General features: G+C 43.8%; 1 protein-coding gene across 2 annotated transcripts; it reads right to left on the reverse strand.

Moving 5' to 3' along the window:
• Positions 1 to 2,808: 2,808 nt before the first annotated feature.
• Positions 2,809 to 12,241, reverse strand: LYSMD2 (LysM domain containing 2; the record flags this gene model as incomplete). Of its 2 annotated transcripts, none has more annotated exons than XM_079540903.1 (3): positions 2,809 to 2,869; positions 7,148 to 7,485; positions 12,008 to 12,241. In XM_079540903.1, the coding sequence occupies 3 exons, from the start codon at positions 12,203 to 12,205 to the stop codon at positions 2,809 to 2,811; spliced, it is 597 nt and encodes a 198-aa protein (XP_079397029.1). The 2 variants fall into 2 exon arrangements, with proteins under 2 accessions (XP_079397029.1, XP_079397028.1); XM_079540902.1 differs by having other exon boundaries at positions 2,822 to 2,873; positions 12,008 to 12,205.
• Positions 12,242 to 23,523: the final 11,282 nt, after the last annotated feature.

A 23,523-nucleotide genomic window follows, 5' to 3' on the forward strand; every position in this document is an offset into this window, starting at 1 on the left:
CTTCCCTTCTGCCTGAAATTCAATCCCTGTGACTGGTAAATATATATATATATAAAAAAATAAGCAAAAAAAAAAAAAAAAAAAAAAAAGTTACAAGTGTAGGAAGATTGAAGATGGAGTGAAAAACAAAATATATAGGTGTAGGGAAAATGCTAAGTCATGGCTTGAACCAGTGATTGAGCACCTGGGGGGAAGGCAGGGCCAACCTAGGGGAGCTTAGGTGCATGCAATGAAATGCTCCTGAGTGACTGAAAGGAGTGCAGCCAGGATCCACCCCTTCCCAGACCTCATTTAAGGTTTGAAAGTGGAGATGAGAGTATTTTGCTAGAGATCCTTACTTACCTGAGGTCTTCTGAAGGTAAGCAGCTACTTTCCTCTATTTCCTTCCTTTTGGCTGTTGTGTTTGAGCTAATCCTTACTTGTAGCCTGGGATCTTGCTGCTGTGCTTTCCATTGTATTACAACAAGAAAGGCCAAAATCACTTGTTTTAGAAACTGTTATTTACGGAGTAGAAAGACTCTATCTTTAATTACTCTTTCAGTATTGCAGATATGTTGTTTCCAGGCATTGCTTTTCTTGGGCTGGCTGCTCCTGGTCAATGCTCAAGCAGGTGCAGGCTGCTCAGAGCAGCCCTCTGACTTGCCAGCACCACTGAGGAGAGCCAGCAGAGCTCTTAGGGCTTGGCTAGACCCAGCTGTGCTGTGAAGGCCCTGTGGCCTGCTAGGAGGCCCAAAAAGTCATAACAAATACTCTGTCCCATGGTTGGCTGCGTGGAATACTCTGGTTTGGGGACTCAAGTGCTGAAGACGTGTTCTTGTGGAGGTGAGGCCTGTTCCTGCTGAGCTGAGGAGCAGCACTCGCCCTGGGCTGTGGCTGGCGAGGTAAGGCCTCCTGCGGCTGCTGGTGCTGTTAGCGGTGGTGTTGAAGTTCCCTGTGGGGTCTGCATTTGTGTGGGACAGAGGGGCTGGGTGACCCTGCTGAGCTACGTCAACGGGGGCTGTGCTGAACGCTGCTGTGCTGAGGCTTCTTGTGAGAAGAAGCCCCGTGGGTCAGTCGGGGTGCTGCTGTGGCCTCAGCTGGAGGCCTGACCGAAACCTGAGGGGATGGGTGCCTGCCTGTGTTTCTGACCTGTTTGACAAAGTGCCTCAGTGCTGTGGGCTGGACAGGAGAAGGTACTGAAACTGCAAGTCTTCAGAAGGAAGAGCTTAATTTTTTTTTCTGAAAGGTTACAAAATATTTCCAGACCTTAAACTGGGACTTCTGTGGAAAAGTTTATTCTGGCTCTTGGAATGTCCTACTGGAGCTAACTGACAACAGCTGAAATTAGTGTCTCTAAGCGACAATCACAAATATCTACTGCAATTTTTGTAATTGATTTTAAAGCTCTATCACTGGTTTCTTTAAAGTGCTTTCTTTTTCTTTACTCTAAAGTTCCCTAGTTTCTTGGTAGCTTGTATGACAGTGCAAACTTATACAACATCAGTGTTAAGAGAGAACCTGAATGAGCTTGCTGGGTGTGAATTACTGTAAGCTCTGTGGGAATACCAATTCACATTTTATTTCAAGGTGTATGGGAATTTTTTGTTTGGGGTTTTTTTGGTGTGGCTTATTTCTAGTCTTAGTGGCTTTGGAGGCTAATAAAGAAATAGCATCTGTTGTAGCAGGGATGCAGCAATTCTTCACTGAAAAGATTTGTAAAGCTTATTAAATGACTAAGGAAAAAAATCTAGTATGATTAAGAAGTTGCTCAGCTACAGGACAAAGACTGAATGTGGTCTGCACTCCATCTTCCTGAGATCAGGTGGGTCAATCTGCACACCTGAATACTTAAAATAGTGAAGGCTTGCCAGTGTTTATTGTTAACTTTAATGAAAGGTTTTGGTTGACTGTACAACTTATAGATCAAATAGTCATTAGGAGTCTCATTAGCAGTAAATATTTCTCATAAACAGTAAACACATGGGTTAAGAAATTTCTAGTACGTAGAGCAGAGCTTCATATATGGGACCCTATTTGCCATGGAATTAGCATCTAACAGATAATGTAATCGGACGAGTCATTCTTCACAAAAGCCAGACTGGAATCAAGTTGACTTCATAATGAGCAAACACACTGGAATTTCTTTATTTATTAAATTAAAACCACACAATGTATCACACAAGAACACACATCTGATATTCCAATGCTGTATTTCACAGAGGAAAACTCTCTCGCTGTAACTCTTCCATTTTACTAGCAAAAATCTAGTTTGCAGACAGTTCATTAATGATAAAGACCTTAACTAATCAAAACAAGTCAAATACCCCTCTCAAGCAATAAACCAGTGTTCTTATAACCACACAGACACACAGTTCAGAGGCAAGTTCTGCAGCCCTGAAGCAGACACAGCTTCCACAGCAAACTTGTCTGTGTCTGCAGAGTAAGTAAATTTTCATTTGATTTTTTACAAGTGAACTTATTTAACATTTTAAATACTTAAAACAAATTTCACTTTAACAAGTATTTACAAAATCTTTACTGAAGATCAACATCCTGCTTAAAGGGTGACCTCAAGGATATATTGTTGCTACCATGCTACAATTTGCACAGAAGGGGCATAAAGGCCATTGCTAGATTTGGAAGGCTTAAACCCTTTGTTGATATAGCATAAGGACATTAACCTACGGAAGGCAGAAGAGGTCAATTTCAGTGCAATTACCCATTCATGATTTATATAAAGTACATCATGACGATGAGTCCAAAAGACTTTTTTGAATTACTGACCATTTAGTTCTTTAAGAACTGATTTCATGGGAAGTTTTCAGGCTATCACATCTGTCTTCTACTGGTGATATGAAGAAGTTGCATAGGGACCTTCCTCATTCTCCTCCTCTCTAGAAAAAGAATGATCATAAGCATCAGATTAGGAACAGATATCATGCTTCAGCAGTAAAGTTGTCACAAAAATGCAAATAACCAGTTTTCCTAGTGGGTCAAAATAGATGAGACTGGCATTTCCTAATAAGAATAACACTGTTGTATGCTACTGTTCCTTATGTATGTCTGGAATTCCCATTATTTTCAGAACAGAAAGCTGATAGTAAGTAAAGCTGAAAAAGTTCGACATCAGAACATGTACAGTTCAATGACTCTATACAGTATTTCTTATTTGGCACTAGTATGAAGGATAAACAAGTAGAAGCATGCTGAAGTTCCACCACTGTTGCTCTCCATCTTTCTTTAAAAAAGTCTACTTTTACTTACTGCCTTCTGAGTGGCAGAGGATGTGGAATGGGGCAAACAAGGCCATGATGGGAGCAGTCCATCAGAGCTGTAGCCATATCTGTGTTTTGTTGCTGCAAGGATATTCCCTGAATGAATCTGTTAATGTATACACCCTGTGTACCTATCAACGTTCAGACTGATTGCTTCGATTTTTATTAGCAGAAAATAGTTGCCTACCACCTCTAGTGTAATGACTGCAAATACCAAAGTAGTGTTGCTATTACAAATTCTCAGGAAACTTCAATCTGCTTACTTTTTACTTGATTGTACTGCTATTTTAAAAAGTTTATATGAAAGCAATGCAGTGCAATGATCAGTGCTAATTCAAACATGGTAAGCACTCTGGAGATCACTCTTTTTCGGAAGTATATCTTCAAGAACAGTTCAGTAACGTAACTTTAGAGCTGCTGCCAATTCTGCTGCTTTTGTGAGAACAGACTTCTCAGTTGTTGCACTGTGAGCCTCACAGGATTTATTTTTAATGTTGCATGTGCTTGCATGCAAAGATAAGGTTATTCACATAGCCCAATAATAGCACAAACTATACCAAACCCCATCGTGCAGACTTTCGTGGTACTTCTAAACATCATTAGCTACAATTCAAGCAGCTTAGTAAATTATGCTCATTTTCACAATTCTTCCCTTTTTCTGAGTAGTGCAGCCAAAATCTTCTTATGATACTGCTTTTGTCTTGATGCAACTTGTTGAAAAAATTAAGCCTCTGAGAAAGCAAGGTTTTGGTTAACATGTAGTTATTGCAGGGCTGTGTGGTGATGGCAGAATCAAATAAACTAGCCTACTGAAGTAACAAGACCACAAAACTAGTCCACGCTGTTCATCTCTGGTACAAGACTGGCATTTGGGCCACAGCCAACTCTGAGAGATTCCTGTATGTGGCAGGGACATAAAATAGGGGATTGCTTGAAGCAGTGCAGGGGGGAAAAAATCTTCTGACCAAGGCTCAGGTATACTGTGATAAGGGTTAGAAAGAACAGCTTCCAGCCTTTTATTTCAGGCTGCAGAACTGTGAAATACTACTATTGCAGATCTTTAGAACTGTATATAGTAAATGTGACTTATTACAGACGGTTTAAAAACAAAAAAAAGCTTTACATGAAGAAAGATTACATAGCAGTAGCTTTGGTCCAGGGCCCATAAGCAACAACAAGGCAGTGTGCATATGTTTAACAACTGAACAATTTTCTTCCTTCACTTTAAGATGCTTAAAATAGCAAAGTGATAAGTCACTGCAATGTCCCCTTTCAGGAGAAGAAATGGCAAAACATTACAATGTTTTGTAGTGCTGTCTCTTCTTGTATGCTGTTGCCACTTAACCCAGCAGGATGCAAGCACAGGAGACCTGCTGCAAGCTATTGCATGTTGTTATGGCCTGAAGCACACTAATAACTACATCTGTAAGACTGAGAACACTTGCAAATGAGCAAGTAAACTTGAATTCAACCTTTAGATGCTTCTAAACATCCACACAAACAAGACAGCAATCTAAGCTCATGAACTCAGCTTTTACAAACCTGAAAATGTGGTTCTTCACAGGTGTCCTCCTTTGAGTTATCTGTTCTCTTAGCTGATGGCTAGCGATGGTGAGCAATTATTGGACAAATAACTGAACTTGTTACAAATTTCAAATCTTTTTTACTCTTAGCTCTAGGCAACTGAGCACATAACCAGCATGCAGCGGTGGAACAGAACCTTATGTTGTTAATTACATTGGCTCATATAAGCCATAACGATTAGAATGGCTGTATTCAATTACAGCGTTTCCAAAATCTGTCACTGAAAATGCAGTTGCAGAAAGACACGATCCATCCCAGAAGCACAGCAGATGGCCTTAGTGTTCTAGCCCACTGCACTACCCTAAAATATTAAGTATCTTACAAAGAGATTGTATTAGATCTTCAATAGTTTGATAAAAAAAGTGTTGCTATGCTTAATTTCAGTTTCAGCATCCTGAGCCGTATGTAATAGCAAGATGAAGCACTAGCATATCCTTAAACTACAAGCTGCTTTTCTGCCGTGTGTAGGTAGAAGTAAATAATAGATATTCTTTCCTAAAACGTAACTACATGAGTTCACTACATACTACAAATAACTCTTTTAATAACTACTGCATTCCTTCTGGTCTCCTGTAAAAGTACTGCCCCCCAAAACATGCCTTACTCCCTTAAGCTGCTCATGGAGCTGCACCATGGGTCAATATGCCTGCTTGGAGAATTCCTTAAGCAGTGATTTCTTGCCGGAGAGACTGCGGATGCCCCATCTCTGATGACGTTCAAGGTCAGGCTGGATGGAGCCCTGGACAACTGATTTAGGGGTTGGCAATCCTGCCCATGGCAGTGTGGCTGGATCTAGATCTGTAAGATCCCCTCCAACCTAAGCCATTTTATGATGCTTAGTGAAACTCCCCAGTAAAAGGAATATTAAATATAGATCTAACTATATGCTTCCATAAACTCTAGGAGTGAAAGGCAGTGAGCACAAATTGAGTAGATTATATTCTATAGTCTCTGGCAATTGACTACTTGCATTGCTATTGAAGTTAACTTTAGAAGTTAATATACCCCATTCCTTTGTGAGTACTTAAAGGACTGAGTTCAAGAGCTAAGATTAAAGAAAAAATCACCAAAAGTCTTCTATGTAGCAGGAGACTGAAACAGATACCTGTACCTCAGAAAGATACCAAATAAGCATGATCAGAATTGGGGTGTGTATATGCACGAATTCTTGGTTACATTAAGCAATAAAGAGTATAAGGAGTGACTTGGCATGTTAGAACATCTACTAAATCAGGATTATGAGTATGGTGAGAAGTTCTGACTTGAAGTTTTGAAACAGATAGAAAACTGCAAGCAGAAGCAGACTTTCTCAGTAATGTCACTTGTTCTATTGTATCCATTTTCTATCCAGCAGTGGCGAGCTGTGTGTACATGGAGTGCAACAGATAACAAATTCCATTCTCCTGTTTGTCTTATGTGGTATTTTCCCAAATGAGACTTATCCAATTAATAAATTCAATATACTGTTTCCCTCCAATTTTTCCCAGTAACTGAAGCTTAAGTTGCTGGAATGACCCTTTACCTAATTTTTTCTTTTAAAAAAAAAAAAAGACTCTAAGCTCTACAGCTTTGATCCTTGAAGGTATCAGTATTTGAAAGTGAATTGGGATGATGGAAGCTCTGCATTAAACAATTTGCAAAAGCAAAGTATGTATTTGCTCGCATAACCTCTCTCCAGATCCCCATAGTAAGAGAAGTGATGCTAGTTCCCTGCAGGGGTTCCCTCTGTTATTGTCATGGGAAATGCTATCACTGTGGCAAATGTTAAAAGGATTTTCTAGGATTAAAACACATAGGGACTTCTGGTTGCAATAGAAAATACTGAAGAAGTCTACATAGCTGGATCCACGAAGGGGGGGGAGGATAGGGAAAGGAGGTAAGATTGTTAAGTGAAAGAAACTGCAGTGTGGAGCATGTTGTGAGCTAGCTTGGGAGAGGAGAAACTGTTTCCTGTGTCAGCTTCCATGTAGACTTTGGCTTAGTACTCTACAGCAAACTGGGTTTGCTCACTGAGTTGCCTACTTACATCGCAAGACATCTTGGACAAGACATCTGGCACTATAGCTTTCATAGGGTAGTATTAGTACTGAAATTCTGTGAGCAATGTATATTAAGGCAGCCTCTAGCCATCGTGTCAAGGCACGTGCTAGTGGAGTACTGCATATGTGTCTTGTGCATGATGATAGTGTAGGCATGCTGTGGACAAAACAACAGCTGCTGTCTGAGATGCACCCACAAAGAGGGTTCAGTTTAGACCGAAAAGCTTCTAGGATGAAATGAAGGTGCTTAATACTGAAAGTGGCATTTACCTGACGCTGTCATCTTTTAGTTTTCTGGCTGCTTGTTTGGATAACTTAATCTGCAAGTCCAATCTCTGAAGAAAATCTTTGGCAGACAGTTCTTCCGGTGCAGTGGGCTGATTGTCAGGTTCTTGAGGACTGGGAGAAGAACTACTTTCTTCCTGAACTGTCACTAGCCCTTCTTCACAAGAAGGGGAGCTGTCAACTGTTTCATTCTCAGGAGACTCCAGTGAGTTAAGTCCATTGAACAGTAACGGTTTCTCTGATATAACAGGAATACTTAGGGTTTTCCTCAGAAATATACAGTCATTAGTGAACAGTTTATTTGCCCTCTTTATTTGTTCCATCTGAAAAAGATAGGAAAAAATGTAAATGATTAGGTTTTGGTGAAGCATAAAATGCTGCCTTTCTGAAGTGCTACAGTAACCTCTGCTTCCAGTAGGACTATACTTAGCAGTAGGAATGATTTCAAAAAGATTATTTCACATTCAAAGTGACTTTAGAGATTCAACATTCTAGCTTTTCCTTTGCATACAGACTTCATGCCACACTTGGTCCTCCCAGAAGTCTTGTACTACCTGAAGATGTGTTTCTCAAATGGTCTTCCAATCTCATTACAGGCTCACATGAACATTTAGGGAAAAGCAGAGGGGCTGCTGGTTTGGATTTACATTAAAGCAAGGCTCAGAACTGCTAACAGCTGCTACAGGGAAACCATTCTGGTGAAAAGCATGCATAGTACAAACAAGGGGTTGATAGTTAAATCAAACATTCTTAGGATGTTAGTTAAGAACAGGGAGCACTACAAACGCTGGGAGAGCAGTATATGCCTCATGCGTGCCAATTTTTCTCCACAGCTGATATAAGTTCAGATTTCAGCTGAAGTTTCAGTGAGGAGTTGGGAAAAGGATAAAGGCCCTGTAAGCAATATGCACTACAGCTATATAGACTACATGCTGCGTCTCTCCATTAAACTGAATTCTGTGGCATGATTAACAAACACTTCTACATCAGAATGCATATGAACCACTACGTAACTTCACTATTATCTATGCAACTTTTACTCATGACACTCCATAACCTTCATCAGCAAATGCTACATCATAGCAGAAGGAAGAATGAAGTGGACACATCCTTATCAGCAGTAATGTGTATGAAACCTCAACTGTTCCGTACTTAACTGAATTCATAATAGCACCTCAAGTTGCTCTACAAAGAACAGGCTGTAATGTGTGCTTATTACTGCCTCCTTACAAAGAATATTAAGTTTTCACTCATCAAAATTTCCTTTCAGGTCAGTGAGCTAAGCTGACTTTCTATTTCTCAACTGCAATCTTTGCACAAGGAAAGACTGTACCCTATTAAATGACTTCTGTTATAACTTGAGCTCAAGACTTTACCAGGAAAAGTCCTAGTCCCCTGATGACTGCAATAGGCAGGGACCCGTAATCATGATTATGCTGCAGTGATAAACGCACTCTAAATAAAACCTGCTTGAAAACAAATATAACAACAAATGAGAATATTCCTCTAATGCAGCAGTGTTATACCTTCATATTAAACTAAAAGGAGTGGAATTGTGTAAGAATAAAAACTGTTAAGTCTTGTCATAATAGGAATTTCACTGCTACATTTTTCCCCAGAAACAAATGCGCAGGGCTGCAAACACTAGCCATTCACTCCTTCAGAGTTTGCAGCATCTTGAGTTTACTAATGGATAATGAAAAATGGCTCTATCTTATGCTTACCATTTTTAAGCTCTTCTAAACTTTTTTCTGCCATTGCTTTGTGTCCCTCCCAGTGGCAAGAGAAGTTGATGTGTTAAACCAGTTTCTTTCTCACACTGAAGATGCTATTGGGGAAGCATTCTAAAACCAGTGGAAAGCAGTGGAGATGCTAACCTGCGTCTTCTGAATGTGCTCGACCTCATAGCAGACTTGAGAAGAAAATGTAGGAGAAAGGTGTAATTGAAAGAGCTTCCACATGGTCTGCTCTGGCCAGAGACTGCTTTTGTTTACATACGAACATCAGTGAAAGGTGAGGATGTGAATTCTCAGCATGCTCATGTGCTCCAGGGTCAGTGATGTGTGGCCACTGGCAGAACTAGAATAAACTTCTGCATGTGAAGTAGACCTGGTGTGTGCAATAAGACCATCTGCTATACTGCTGTTACAGGTTTGTGCAGTAGTAACAGCTGTGATATTGTATATGGATGAGTTTGCTTGGGTCTTGGAAGCCAGATGAGATACTCGTCAAAATAGGGGATTGGCTCTAGAAAGGTTGTACATCAGGTAGGGTGAGAATACTGAGAACAATGGAATCAAACTCAGGATTGAATTATTTCTACCTATTAAACACACAAAAAATGGTCTATTCTTCAGAGATGATGCAGCCACCTGCAGCAATTAGCTGGCTCAGATGGAGGCACAACTGGATTTAGTCTTTTTCAAAAGCTGGGTGATTAGCATTGAGTTTTAGAAACTCCACAAAGAGATCATTACTGTTCTGGCTTCTGAAGACTAGAAACTATCTTTAGTGCACCTTATGTAGTGTAGGGCATATCTCCCAGCTCTTTCCCAAGCAAAGTACCATCAGAATGCCACAAAGGAAGCTTTGCCTGGCTCAATAACAAGATTCATAATAGCATCAGATGCAAACTTAAATGTTTATTTTCAACACTTTTAAAAGTCAATAGTGTTTTTTGAAGGATACCGAAAACTCGCATTTAAAATGCTAAGTGGAGCTCCTCTCTGAAAACAACAAGATGAAACATTCTATTTTAACCTTTGATTCCTTCAACAAGGGGACTAGGGAGCCAGTATTTCATCAGGTGCTAAATAATGCATTGTACTGCTGCTCTCTATCCCCCTTCACTGCAACACTATCCCTGGTTAATTCTTCCTGGAATACCCTTTAAATACTATCTGGTGACATTTGGAAAAAGACTGTATCTGCATTAGTAACAATGTAATAAGAAATATGTCTCTTAAATATCATTTTAGAGTCTTGAAAACATTAATGTGCTATATTCTCCAACTGTAACTTCTGCTTTCATAGGTGTTTGGAGAACAGAATTTAACACCAGTTTTCTCTGCGCTAGGAAACTGATTTGTTAGCTAGATCTACAATAGCAAAAGCCTTTTCTCTTAATGTAACTGAAGCAGCACTAATGGGTAAACTGGTGCTGAATTCATCAAAACTGCTTCACAGCAAAACAAGTAGACTCCATCCTTCTCACCCCACTAAAAGGGCCAAACAAATCGTGCTGATATCTCTCTAAAATGTTCTTTCCATCCATCTCAAATTGCTTGTGTGTCATGGCATCTCAGGCACTGGACAGGATGTCTTCTGCTACAAAGTAACTCCCTTTGAGGAAAACCACATGGAGAAACTTACAGCAACAGTAATACTGGAGGCAGTGACAGCCTAAGATAATTCTGATGCTGCATAGCACCCCTTAGTCTTAGACAACTATACAGGGTGTAGGAAGTCAATGTAGTGGTCCTCAGAGGAAGTCGGTCCTTGTCCCTGTGTGAACATGTAAGAGCCTTCATTTTGTTTAAAGCCAGCATGTTTGCATGCATTCATACCTTGGGATGAAACCATTAGAGCAATAACAAATGACTGATGGCAGCTAACTTGGCAGTACCCTGAGGGAGATCCCATGTCAGTTTAACCTTTCCGAATTGGAGCCTACAGTGAAGCAGCTCTGGTTTCCTAGGCAAAAATACTAGCAACAAAGAAACAGCAAATGAGATCTTAAAACCAGCATTTATATTTGAAATGTGTCATTAGAACAGCAAAAGTTTATTAACACATCATAGTACAAAGTTATTGTCTGTAAATTAAACACTTCAGATGGGACAGGTCTGATCCACAACTTTATTTCAGCTGAGAGGGAACCATAGAGTGTTCAGCATAGTTTCTAAAAACTACTTTAATAATCCATGCATATAATTTTTCTACTTAGTGCAGTGAGCAAATACACTTCTGAATAAAAACATCACTAAATCATTTAGCCCAGAGACTTCAGTATGGAAAATGCTACCCAAAATATTTTTTTTAATTGGGAAGTTAATGTTACTTTGCTTGCCTTGGTACTCCACAAAACTTTGTTTTAATGTATGCCTATATAAATTGCAAATGCCAAGAATGCCGTTAATGAGATTTGGTCAAAAGTTCCTCAAACCTTTTCACAACAAAGGCTGAATGCTGTTGAAGCCTCAGCAGTTTTTGGAGCTAGAGGAAGGCAAGGAAACCCATTATATTCAACCTACTAATTTGGGACTGCACTGTACCTCCTCTGGAGAGAGCCCAGCTGGAAGGTGCTCTCTGCAGCTGGTGTGAAAGTGACGTTCACTGTGTGCCTGCACTGTACTGCTGGCTGTGCTTCACCCCATGCAGTTATGCACGTTGGTACCACTGAAATGCTGACAGCCTGCAGGGCTTCACGTGCGTGGGGAGGTCGGTGAGGTAGGGAGCAACCCGGGCTGTTAGGGGCTGCTGGTAAACCTCACGGACTGGGCTGGGAGAAGCCTTTAACGCGTTCCATGGGGATGCACTCTCCTTTCTAGGGGATGCAAAAACAGCAGCGCTTTTGAGCCGGCCGGGAGTCAGGTGAGCAGGGGGAGCATTTGGGCCTGAAGCTGTCGGGAGAAAATCTTTCGGCCGCAGCCAGCACGTTGTATCAACGTAACGCGCTTTCTGAAGGCAAAATGTAATCGCCGTTCTCTGCAATCCAAGCAGAGCGCGGCGGTGGTCAGCGTGCTGCCAGCGCAGACTCCCCATCGCCGCAGCCGTGGCACCGAAAGGCGACCGGTGCCGCCTCCCCGCCGTGCCGGGGCAGAGCCGCCGCCGCGCGGGCCTTACCGTGACGCCGTACTTGAGGGCGATGCCCTGCAGCGTGTCCCCGGCGCTGAGCCGGTGCTCCACGTAGCGCTCCGCCAGCGGCGCCGCCACGCTCGCCGTACTGCCGTACGAGCGGGCCTTGATGAGGGCCAGCCGCTGAGACAGCTCGGCCTCCGACTCCGGCCCGCCGGGCGGCTCCTCGCGCGGCGACTCGGCCATGCTCCCCCCGACGCGCCTTAGCGCCCGCGGCCCCGCGCCCGCTCGGCAGCCGCCGGGTTCCCTCCCGGCATGGTGCGGCCCAGGCGCCGCCCGCCCGCCGGCGGCAACGGCGGCAGCGCACGGTCTCGAGGCGGGCGCTCTGCGCACGCGCCACGCAGCGTCCCGGAGTCGGCGCGCGTGCGCCCTTGGCCCGAGGCGGCGCCGTGTGGCGCCGTTCGCGCAGCACAGGGCGCGATCCGCGGCTCGGCAGCAGCAGCACAGTCCGGCGAGAGAGCCGAGCAGCTGCGGCGCTGAGCGCCTGCCGTGTGCGGCGTGGAGCCGGGCCCGCTTCAGCCTCTCGTCTGGACTCGAAGTGCTGGCAAGATCCCGGATCGGATCAGCTGTCTGTCCGCTATTTACAGTGAATACCCTCTAAAATGAAAAGCGTTAAATGTTTGAATCTGAGCTGAAGTCAGGGAGCCCATTTGTACCTGCGTTTCTTACGTGCCTTCAAAGTAATTTACAGAAGAATCTAGAAGTGTCTTACCGATGGGAATTTTGTTTCACGGAAGAGAATTGCTAGCTGTAGGGATGTGTCCATGATGCTGAAGTTCATGGAACAGTTGGTGTCCCTGAGGAATGGTGGGGAAATACTGGCTTGCCTGGAGCTCCCTGGCGTTGCACTAAGGACGAGGGCCCTGCTGGGCTGGTAGTTACTCACCTGACAGGAGCTCATGTGCTCCTCGCTATGCAGGGATCCTCGCTATGCTCCCTGCTCATCTGTACCAGCAACTTACTGATGCGTCTGCAATTAAAGCTTTAATTGCTTGGTTTAGTTCCAGGTCGTGACTTCTGTTCAGCATGGAGTCTCTTGGCAGCACTGACTGCTGCTTTCCTTCCCACTGTTTTCTGTCCTTGGTCTTCCCTTGTTACTGTTCCTGTGACCTCTGCCATGTGAGCTTCCAGTTCAGATGAGCTGTGCTTGCCCAGACCTATTTCTTGAGCTAAAGTGATCGGTAATTCTTTAGGTACTGATGTCACCTAGTTGGGCATTGGACTTGATGCTCTAATCAGGATTGCAAGTGACTGAGGAGTTCCCTCCTGTGAGTCATCACTCTGAGCCTGTAGACATCGTTACATCCATTACTCATTTCACACGGGGAGGTTGTTGCTGCATCTATAGCAGCTACAAATGTAGTTGTTTAAGTGAAAGCTTTCATTTCAGAACCCTCAACTCAGCACTATGAAGCCTCTCCCTCACCTGAGGGTTTCCTAGAGCTGTATATGGGGAGAAGGGGAAACCTCCTTTTGCTTTTTCCCTAAGAAGGTATTCAGACCTAGATAACAGGCCTTGCATTCTCACATAACACTGTACAGGAACTGGCTAAGGACAAACTTATTTGGAACGACTGCTTTGTAACTATTGTAGTATTAGCTCACAAAGGTAATTCTAGAAAGGAGTGATGTGTCTGTGTCAGAAATTTGTCTCCTCATCTTCCTAAAGTAACTCTGAGGATATTTTTCTTTTCAGTAGAGCACAATGAATCTTTCTGCACAATCAGCAGTGTTAAGTGTATGCAGTCCGTTGCCTGCCTGTTCCTGGGGGCTCCTAGCTGCCCCTTTGTTTTTGAAACTAATCCATATCTTGGTCAGTAAGTATGCAATGGTCTTCATTTGTTTATTTTATAGATCAACAAGCTTAAGTCAGGAGGCTTCTGAACTAGAGATTAGTATCAGCTGAGCCTGAGCCTTGTTAAGGCAGCCCATATAACTTAATGTCTAAGTGGAGAGGAAAGTGCCTGTTAGCTGGGTAATCATTCTGTTAATGATCAGGTAGTGGTTATTTTATCAGTAAATAAGTATTTAGGCAGAACTTGCCTTGTGAAGTGTTAAATGAAATGGAGCATTACCTGATATTACTTATGGAGCAAGTTAGGAACCTCACAGCTTCCCACTACAGCAGTGTGGATATAGGGATCGGCCACAACAGAGCTGCTGTAGCTTCAGGAACATCTGAAACTACCCTTGTGGGTTACACGCGTGGGCAGGTTCACAGGATCCAGGACAGAGCAGATCAAAACAGGGCTGCGTGGAGATACGCTGCCTGCCTCTGCTCATGCTGCAACCTCTGCTGGAAAACAGTGCAATGCAGGACAGAGATCAGAGGCAAATCTTGCCCTTTAAAAATAATAGCTCTGGGTTCTGTAATTAATTGCAGCAAAGAGAAAAGGACCTGAATAAATTTCAAAAGGAAAGTAGGTTTGTCTGAGCTGAAGCATGTTACTTAAGCTGTGTGCCTATTCCTCATCAAAATAAGCCCATTATGTAGCAGTAGCAGCTGTGAGCCATTATTAATATTTAATGCTCTCAGCAGGGGTTACTATGGGTTTCCGTAATAAGGTTACTTGAGTGTTGCAATATCATGTACTGAGTTTACATTCTCAGAGATTTTTTTGGCTTCTTTTATAAAGTGCCAGTGAAGTTTCATTTGCTCCCCTTCCTTATCATTTGCAGAAGCTGAATATCTTTCTCAGCTGCATCCTAAGTATATTATTATCCATGAAAGGGCTCTCATTGTCTTCTTCATTGCCTTTAGCTGTTTTTGTGCATCCCTTGGTAATGAGTGTTGAAAAGCCCTGGGCTGATTGGAGCAATCTTGCACAGGAAGTGGTTTGGGTCCCATGGCAAGGGCTGGTTGTGCTATCACAGGGGTGCTGCATTTCCTCAAAGTGTCTGCCTTCTGGTGCGAGCTGTTGGAGGGGGATGGTGCTGGCTGGCTGATGTTTGTTCTCTACCTGTCAGCTTTTGGCTGATGTTTGTTCTCTACCTGTGCAAGCAGCCTTTGAGTGACCAACCACTACTTCCACTGCAAACAGGTGGGGTGAACTGCTGTTTTGCATATTGGAGTGGGCCACCTCTGGCCTTATTAGACCTTGGATCATGGGTCCAGAAACTGTACTCAGCAGAGCACTGAGAAGACAGGGAGTTGCAGCTCATGCTGCTTTGGAGGACTGTGGGACAAGCTGTCCAATGACCCTTGAGGGGCAGCCTCTGGCCTTCAAGCTCTGTGGCTTTGTTCAGTTCTTTTTAGCCTTCTTGTTTTTCGACTTTTCCTTTAGGTCATAAAGACCTTGGAAATCAAGCTGTTTAATGAGTTGTCAGGCAGGTAGTTCAGCAGCACAGGAGGAAGAAGCATTTGGAGCTGCAGCATATGTGCATTAGATCATAAAGTAGTTGTGCTACGCTGCAGTGGTTGTCAGGAAGGCACCCTGAGATGGTGTCTGCTGTCCTCAATGACACCTGGATTAAATGTGCTCACTTTACAGCTAACACATCAGGCTGTAACCTTAATTTATGCCTCACTGATTGCTATATGTAGTTTGCTGCTCCACACACAGAGGGATGGATGGATGTTGACTAACCTATTAATGCATCACTAAATGGTCCCTTTCACATTTACTCAAAGTACTCGTGACAGGTGATTTTAGCAACATACCTTTTGCCTCCCAAAATGGCTCATAGGTTTGCAGGCAGTGATAGCTGCTTCTGCTGCTGAGCCCTTCAGCTGCTGGTGTGCTGGGTCAACAACGCTGCCCACCTTCCCCTGCTGAATTCAGATACAGCACAGCTAACCCCTGCTCTAGCCTTTTAATTAAAGAAGCAATGAATACAATAAATCTGGCTGTGGTATGATAGTTGGTGGCACCTCCCCTGGCGTGTATACCCAGCAATAAATATAGGCAAGACAGCCCTGTCACAAAGGATGTGAGCAATGCAGCTGAAGGCTGGTAATGAGGGAGCATCGTTCCTCAACCCAGTGCTTCTCCACATGTAGCTTTTTCAGTCTGAGCAATTCTGGTTGGAGAATATTTTGTCAGAAAAGCCGTAAACAGATGATTCACCACAAGAAATGCTTTATTCAGACAGAAATAAAAATTCTCGATATTCATTTGTCAGAGTAGGTGTTTTTTCTTTAGTGTCATTATGTGCATCACTTGCTGAAGTAGTTCCAGTTGCAACTGAGCCAAAGGGAGCTTTCTTAATTAAAGGAAGAAGCACAGAGGAGAAGACGTTACATATTATTGCAATTACTTTTAGGCTATTTTTTACAGTCAGCTTTGTGTGACCTGTTTCAGCAGGTCAAGAGTAACTCATTAATTTTATATAAGCTTATAGCTTCACTTTAGTTTGGGAAGACTTGAAATCAAAAAGCTCCTCTGGCCCTTCCTGCAGCTATGGGTTCAGTGGGACAGGCAGGGAGTGATCTGTCAACAGGGCTGTCCTCTACTGAAGTGACTTGCGGTCAATCAGTCAAGGATCCAAGGAAGCTCCAGAATTCCCTAAAAATGGGAATGAAGTTACCTGATACCCAAAAATCCAGAGCAGCTAATCTGCTCCATGTGCTACTAAATTCATCCATATTCGTTCTCACTGACCCTTTTTCTCTCAGCTGTCCATTCACATCCCACATTTCTGTCATCTGTTGTCTTCAAGGTGGATCTGGCTTCAGCCCTGAGCTAAAGCTGCCCATACAAGGCAGAGTCTGAACTACCAGTAGGCTCAGTCCCCCACGGTCCAGTTTGCTTCAGTTTCCTCAAGTGATCGCGTGCAACTTCTCCAAAATGCAAGCTGTAAGTTTTCAGCCTCTGTCCTCCAAGTCTTGAGCCTGCACATGTCCCACCAGCTCCTTGCCCAGCTGACAGACGGGCTCCGGCAGCAGTGCAAATGCTGGTTCTTGCCGTGTGTGCTTGCAGCTCCAGCTGCCTGCTTTGTCAAGAGGGGGAGGGACAAGTGCTTGCAAAGAGCAGCATTTGAAAATAAGGGGGATTTGTTTGTTTTCCTTGCACGAAGGTGCTTGCAAAGCTGAACTCGGAAAGAGCATCTGCAGTTGGGTAATTTTGCAGGTGACTCAGAGCTTCATCCTGCAGCAGTTCCTCAAGGACCCCTGTGGGGCTCCTGCCCATCCCACTGCAGGGAGAGGCTGCTCTTGGGTGAGGTGAGAGCAGTGACATGGGTGTGTTTGGAGCTGCACAGCAAGTTTCTATTCCAAGAGCTCTGTGCCCTCTGAGCTGTTTACTAGTGTGTGTTTTCTTCCTGTGGGAATACTTTAATTGGGCCTAATCAGCATCGTGGCAGATGTTGTCACTTGGTGTCCAAAATGGGAATGTGCTTTCAGTCTGAGCCTATTTTTAGCAGCTGCAAATTGAGCACAAAACCAGCAGTGCTCATGCTTCTCACAGTATGCTTCTCATCCAGCACGATGAAGAGATGGACTTCAAGATATTACAGGGGTGTTATTGGAATTGAGAATGGTGGTGGATGAAGTGGGTCATTGCTTGGCCAGCTGAGTGTTTCTGGGTGCTTCTTCTTAACTTAGTCTGTAATAGGTGCAGGTCCCTAGGCTTGACCAAGCACTGCTTCCCATTGCACTCTCTGGGTCTTACCTCAGTATTTCACGGTTTTCTCTCTGGACTCTGAGCAGACTCAAGTCTGACGTCTCCAACAGCATGATGCCTGCAGGGGAAACATCCTGCAGCCATGTTCTGGTGTGCAGGAGGCCACCGACTTGCTTAGACTTGCTCCAAAGCAAGTCTAAGCCAGAATACGAGATGAACAGGTAATAAGGGGGTAATGATGACCTGTAGGCAGACAACTTGCAGCAGTGCTGCTCTGCTCTATACTTTGCCTCTCTGCTGGAGGCTGTTGTCTCTAGAGCAGTGTTGCTGGAAGCAAAAGGGTGCTGGCTCCTCACTCAGTAAACCTCAGCTTGGTGCACTTAGTTTAACTCTGAGCTGCTGAGAAGCGTGCCAGCGTGTGACCTGCTTTGTAAGTTAAAAGTCAAAAACAGGAAGTGAGGGGAGTCAAATCTTTTGGGAGGACTTTGTTTTAATATTTCCAGTGTATTCAGAATATATTGCAATTTTCCACACTGCTGTAGTTCAATTGTCCAAAGAGATTGTGTATATCCTACCCACATGTTATCCTTGGTACTTGTCAGATGAGCCAATGTCATGATGAAAATGTTCTTGTGTCCTTGTGTTTTCTGAAGGACAGAAGGTACTGCTCCTAGGTGCTGTAATATAATATCATTCTGGTGCAGTGTCCAAATACTGCACTTTCTGCATTGGCACATCTAATTGGCAATAGACTTGTTTGTTCAAGCATCGGTGGGGCTTGTGAAGTCAGACATGAATATGTATGGTCATTGCAGTTAAATTATTTCTTTCTCCTCAAAGAATTTCACCCGCAGAGTCTCTTCTAGGGAGTCTTTCAGGCCTAGTCATCTCAGTACCTGAATCTTCCCTGCCTCACTTTGCTTCAAGGTCTCTTTGAGTGCCATTTTAATGTCTTTTCAGCTCTTTTCCCCATGCCCTCATTGCTTAATCCTCTTCCTGTAAAGCACTTGCTGCAATGAGCAGCTCATTCTTGCTCACCATTCTTTGATAGTCTTTGTAATTATTGTGTCTGTGTATAAGAAACACAGCATGCATGAGTGTACAAAGGCCTCAGTCTGTGAAATATCTGTCAAATACTGCCAGGAAAATCATCTCTATGATGACTTGGCTCAGCTGACAGCAGCCTGTGCTGAAGAGCTCTCAGAATGATTTGTATCTCTGCTTCTGGTTGCTGAGAGCTCCTTAATTAAGACTCTAGTACTGGCCATAAAATAGCATTTACCATACCATCATTTTGGCTCCCCATGTGGTTTTAGCCTGTGCTGTCTGAAGTCCCATCAAACGCAAGTGAGGTATGGGAACACTGTCTAGGGCACTGGCACTGAATGTGAGAACACAGGAAAGAAATGTCCAGAAGATTATGGCAGTGGGTACAATTCTGACCTGTGCTCTGAATTTGCAAACATGAGTGCTAGAGTTTGGATAGAAACTTGAATTGCAAAAGAAATCTATTGATTTCCTTGCTGCTTGCAACAATCAACTGTAGCTTCCCTTGAATTTCAAATGTGGTGATGTATAGCATCATCTGTGCTGGTGTTTTGCCTTTAGGAAGATCATTTGAATGAAAATGATGGGAGAAAACTGGAGAACATTGGCAAAATGTGATTGCTCACTCCTTGCAATCCAACACAGAAAAGCTTGTGATTACTTTTTTCCTTTTATTTCTTGGCTGAAATGCTCAATTACTTCTGGCTTTGGTTTCCAAGCTCAGCCCAGCATCCATGTGTTTGTGTGCAGCTGATCTGTGTATGATACTAACTAGACATGGCAGCTCTCTTCTAAAATAGACTGTTCCAATCTGTCATTTTATTCCTTGGCACCAGGGATTTTCATTTTCCTGAGATGAACTCCACTGCTGGCCTTGAGCCTGATGGAGTGGAAGGAGTGCAGAACAGCTGCCACGGTCACTAACTCACCTGAGCCAAGCAGGGAGCCCTGCCTCTCTGGTGAGGCATGCTCAGCAGCTGAACAAATATTTCCAAAAGAGTGACTGAGCCACTGAGAGGGATGAGCTGAGAACCCAAATGCATCTTATGCAATGCTCATGTTCTCAGTCATACGGTTTTGCTGAAACTTGCCTCATCTTTTTTCCTGCTAAGCAGTTTTTTCAGGCTGCTCTGAACTACTTCCCAAATTCCAAGTCACCTGAACAGATAAGTGAGGTCAAAGTTTTCTTCAGGTTCTCAGGGTCATCTGCTTCCCAATGACTACTGTGGCACTGCAACAAGATGCCCTCTTTTATTATACGTCTCTCAGCATGGCTCAGTGCCTTGCTTCTAGAAGAACGTACCAACCAAAGGGAAGAGGGGGGGAAGGAGAGGGAGCAGGGGCCAAAGGAATCCCTCTGCAGAGCAAAGCCATGAGGATTTGTCTGTTCCCTGTGAGTACAAAATGCAGAACTCATTTTTGCAGCTTCAGTTGCAGCTTCAGAGCTGGAACCAAAAGCTCAGAAGCTTTGGGCACACCTTGGCATTGGAACTGGTGTAGCCCTTTGGAGGCAGACGATTTGTAAACCAGGCTGTGCCACTCTGAGTGAGGGGATGGGGTGGTTATGGCTTGGCACTCACTTTGTGTGGATCTGAGGGGTTAGGCTGGTTGTTCAGACCTCATTGTTGCCTCAGTCCTCTTCTGCAGGACTTATAGAAAGATCCCACCTGACTCTTTTTCTCTCCAATGCAGTTCTCAGTATTTAGTCATACCAATTAAACTCAGCAAGCTGATTGCCACTGTCTAATACATGCATTGAGAAGCAAGGAGTACTGAATATGTTAATTTATTCAGTGCTGTAAGAGACCTCATTGCCATTTGCTTTTGCTAATGATCATTTTAGCCATCTGTCACAGGTAAGAGTTAATACTCTTTTGGTAGGAGTAGGATTTTGTACAACTGCTGTATTGCTGGTCACCAGTGATTGATTAGTATGATATTTAACTTGAGTGCAAAGTATGCAATAAAAATTAAGGCAGGTCATTATGTGTTACTTTTCAAGCTGAGGGAGATGGCAGTTCGTGTAATCAATCCAAACCAGTGCAGGGGAGAAATACATTAAACTGAGAAAAATACACTAAAATCTTGATTCTCAAGGAAAAACAATGAGGTATGAAGCGGCTCCTGGGGTGTTTTTCATGTCCCAAGTGCACTTAGCTGTGTCAGTGCACACTTAAACAAAAGGCTCAAGCAGTGTGAATACTCCTCTAGCAAACCAGGACTGCCTGCTCTGGCAGGAATGTGTGTCTTACTGGTAGCAGGCAAAAGGAAGTGTTCAGCAATAGCTCTGAGGTGCTGGCTGTGATGCTAAATACATGCTAAAATTGCAATCTTTTTTCACAGCTCTGAAAAGTGAAAGACTGAATTTAAACAAAAGCATGGTTTTGAGCTGGCAAATTGGCCTACTTGAGGGAAAAGGTGCTGTGAGCATCAGCTAACCAAGTGGTGCGGCAATTCTTCAGCCTGTGCTGTTTGCCTGAAGCAACAGGAGTGGATGTGTTTAATGGCCCTGTGAATTGAGATCACAATTTTAGCATAGTCATAACTGCAAGAAAAAATAATGGTAATCACTGAGGCTCGATGATGCTGTGACCTTTGAATTCCGTGCTGTTTGTAGCAGTTGTATTTGCTTCAAGGCATGGCCAGAAAGCACCTTCAGCAGTGAACATACCCACTAAAGAATTAAATGCTTCTATCCAAAACCTAATAATCAAATTAAAGAAAATGCTACTTTCCAAGTACTGTTTTGGGGTTCTGCTTAGAATCCACACTGTGAATACAGAGGATGTCCTGCAGCACCTCAGTACTGCTCCCATTTGTGCTCTGCATGGCACACTGAGGCCTCCCATCCAGCTGAGGCTGCCAGGATCTGCAAAATGTAATTGCTGCCACAAATGCACATGTGAGATTTAGAGCTAAGTTCTGTAGCCTTTAAATGACCCAAGTGATTATCTATCTATGGTGGGAGTGCTACCTGAGCTGTTCCAGTGTGGGGCTCAGACTCATCATCTTAAAAGCCTCTTTATGAATCATAACTCTGTGCCCTTGAATAATTGGAATTGAACAGCATTGCAAATCTTAAGATTAACAGTCCAAGCCTCTCAGTGACGGTTGGTTTTGACGCACACCCAAAGCAGGTACCACTGCTCATCCTCACTTGAGCTGTCCCTGGGTCCATATTGGAACACCATAGGGCTCAGTTCCTCCAGAGCCAGCAGCTCCACGCCTGTCCCTAAGTAGAGAGCTCCAGGGGTGCCCTGTTCATCCCAGCCTACGAGTCCTCAGCAGGGTGTGGATTCAGACCTCCTGTTGCAAAGGTGAAGCGTATGAGAATTAGACCGAGATGTTGATCAAATTTATTTTTATGAAGTGGTTAAAATGTATTGCTCTGCAGTAGGTGGTGCTGTACTGTACTGATAATTCAGTCATTTCTAAATGATTGATTGGGAGGAATTCTCATAATGAATGTGCTTGCGAGGATTTCTGCTAGTCATCTGCTGTGAGTGTTTTGTCTGTGCACAGAATCGACTTGCAGTTTCACTGACAGTCCATGAAATTTCATTTTAAGGCTCTGGCTGTTACCTTGGCACCTCCACCTTGTCCTTACTAGCTGTATTCTGTCAGCTTTCTAGTCCTTATGTGCCCAGATGACCTTGCAGTGATTTCTTCCTCCACTTCCCTGCACATGGCTTTGTGCAAGTCAGCTTTTTTAGCTAAAGCTTGGTTTTATTTGCAAAAGTCTTTTGTCATCTGCCTTCAGGGGGAAAGAGCACTTCAGACCTCAATCTTTGAATTGTAAAGCTTTACAAGCACAGATGCATTGCTTTTATCTCTCACCCTGAGCAGCTGCTGGCCACCTGCCTGCACACTGCGCATCCCTCCCACTGCTGCCATCCGGCAATTAGGGGAAAATGCTGCTCTTGCTCTCCTGTATCCTGTTACAGGCCTGGTTTCTATTAGCAGTACCATTTATTATAAGATCTACATATGTGTAAAACAGAGATCAACTTGAATGCTTTTATTTAAGGAGAAAATGGGTTCTCAAAGCAGTTCCACTACCGTTGCTAGTAGACCAGCAGCTCCTTCCCTAGCAGTGTGAAAGTGGTTGGGAGCTGCAGTAATAACTGCAAGGAGCCATAAAGAGCTGCTGAGGAGATCAGAGCTCTGCAATACCACTGAAGAGCTCTTTTAGTGCTGTGTCTGAACGAGTCCTTTGGGATGCACAGAGTTGTGATAAATATAGTGACTTTAATCTGGATCCCTCCAACACTTTCATAAAGAAATCAAATCAAGGAGCCAATCTGAAATACGTGTACATGGCAACCATTCAGAATACTTAGTGAAGTGTTGTTGTGCTGTAAAGATGACAGGTATGTGCAGGGTGAGCCTCCCCTGTGGTGGATCCTGGTCCTTGCCCTGGGAGGAGAGCAGTGAGCCCTGGCCACCTCATGGGGGCACAACAGTGGGCACACTTGGGAGATTCTGCTTCTGAACACAACAGAGCTGTGTCCTATGCAGCAGATAGATGTGGAGATCCTCTAGCTCAGCCCAGCAGCTGTGTTTACTCTCAGCCCCTAAAAGGAGGCAGTGCTCTGGCACTGCTGGGTGCCATCAGGGAGGTGCCTGCTGTGGGGTGGCTGCTGGTGGCACCCAGGTTGCCTGCAGTCAGGGTATGTGCGTTCCTGCACGTATCCTTGGCAGTATCTGTGTTCTTTGGGGGATGAATTTCTCTCGAATTTCCGAGCAGCTTTGTTCAGGGGAGGAGATTCCAAGGGTCAGCCAGAGGGCTGATAGCTTGGCACCAGCTTAAGAGTTTTCAAATGAATTTCCCTCTCGAGGTCTCCTCTGTGAAGCTCCAAGCGGAGCAAATGACTGAGCTCAGTGTGAACACAGAGA

Source organism: Tetrao urogallus (assembly GCF_951394365.1).
Source record: "Tetrao urogallus genome assembly, chromosome: 11".
Lineage (NCBI taxonomy): Eukaryota > Metazoa > Chordata > Aves > Galliformes > Phasianidae > Tetrao > Tetrao urogallus.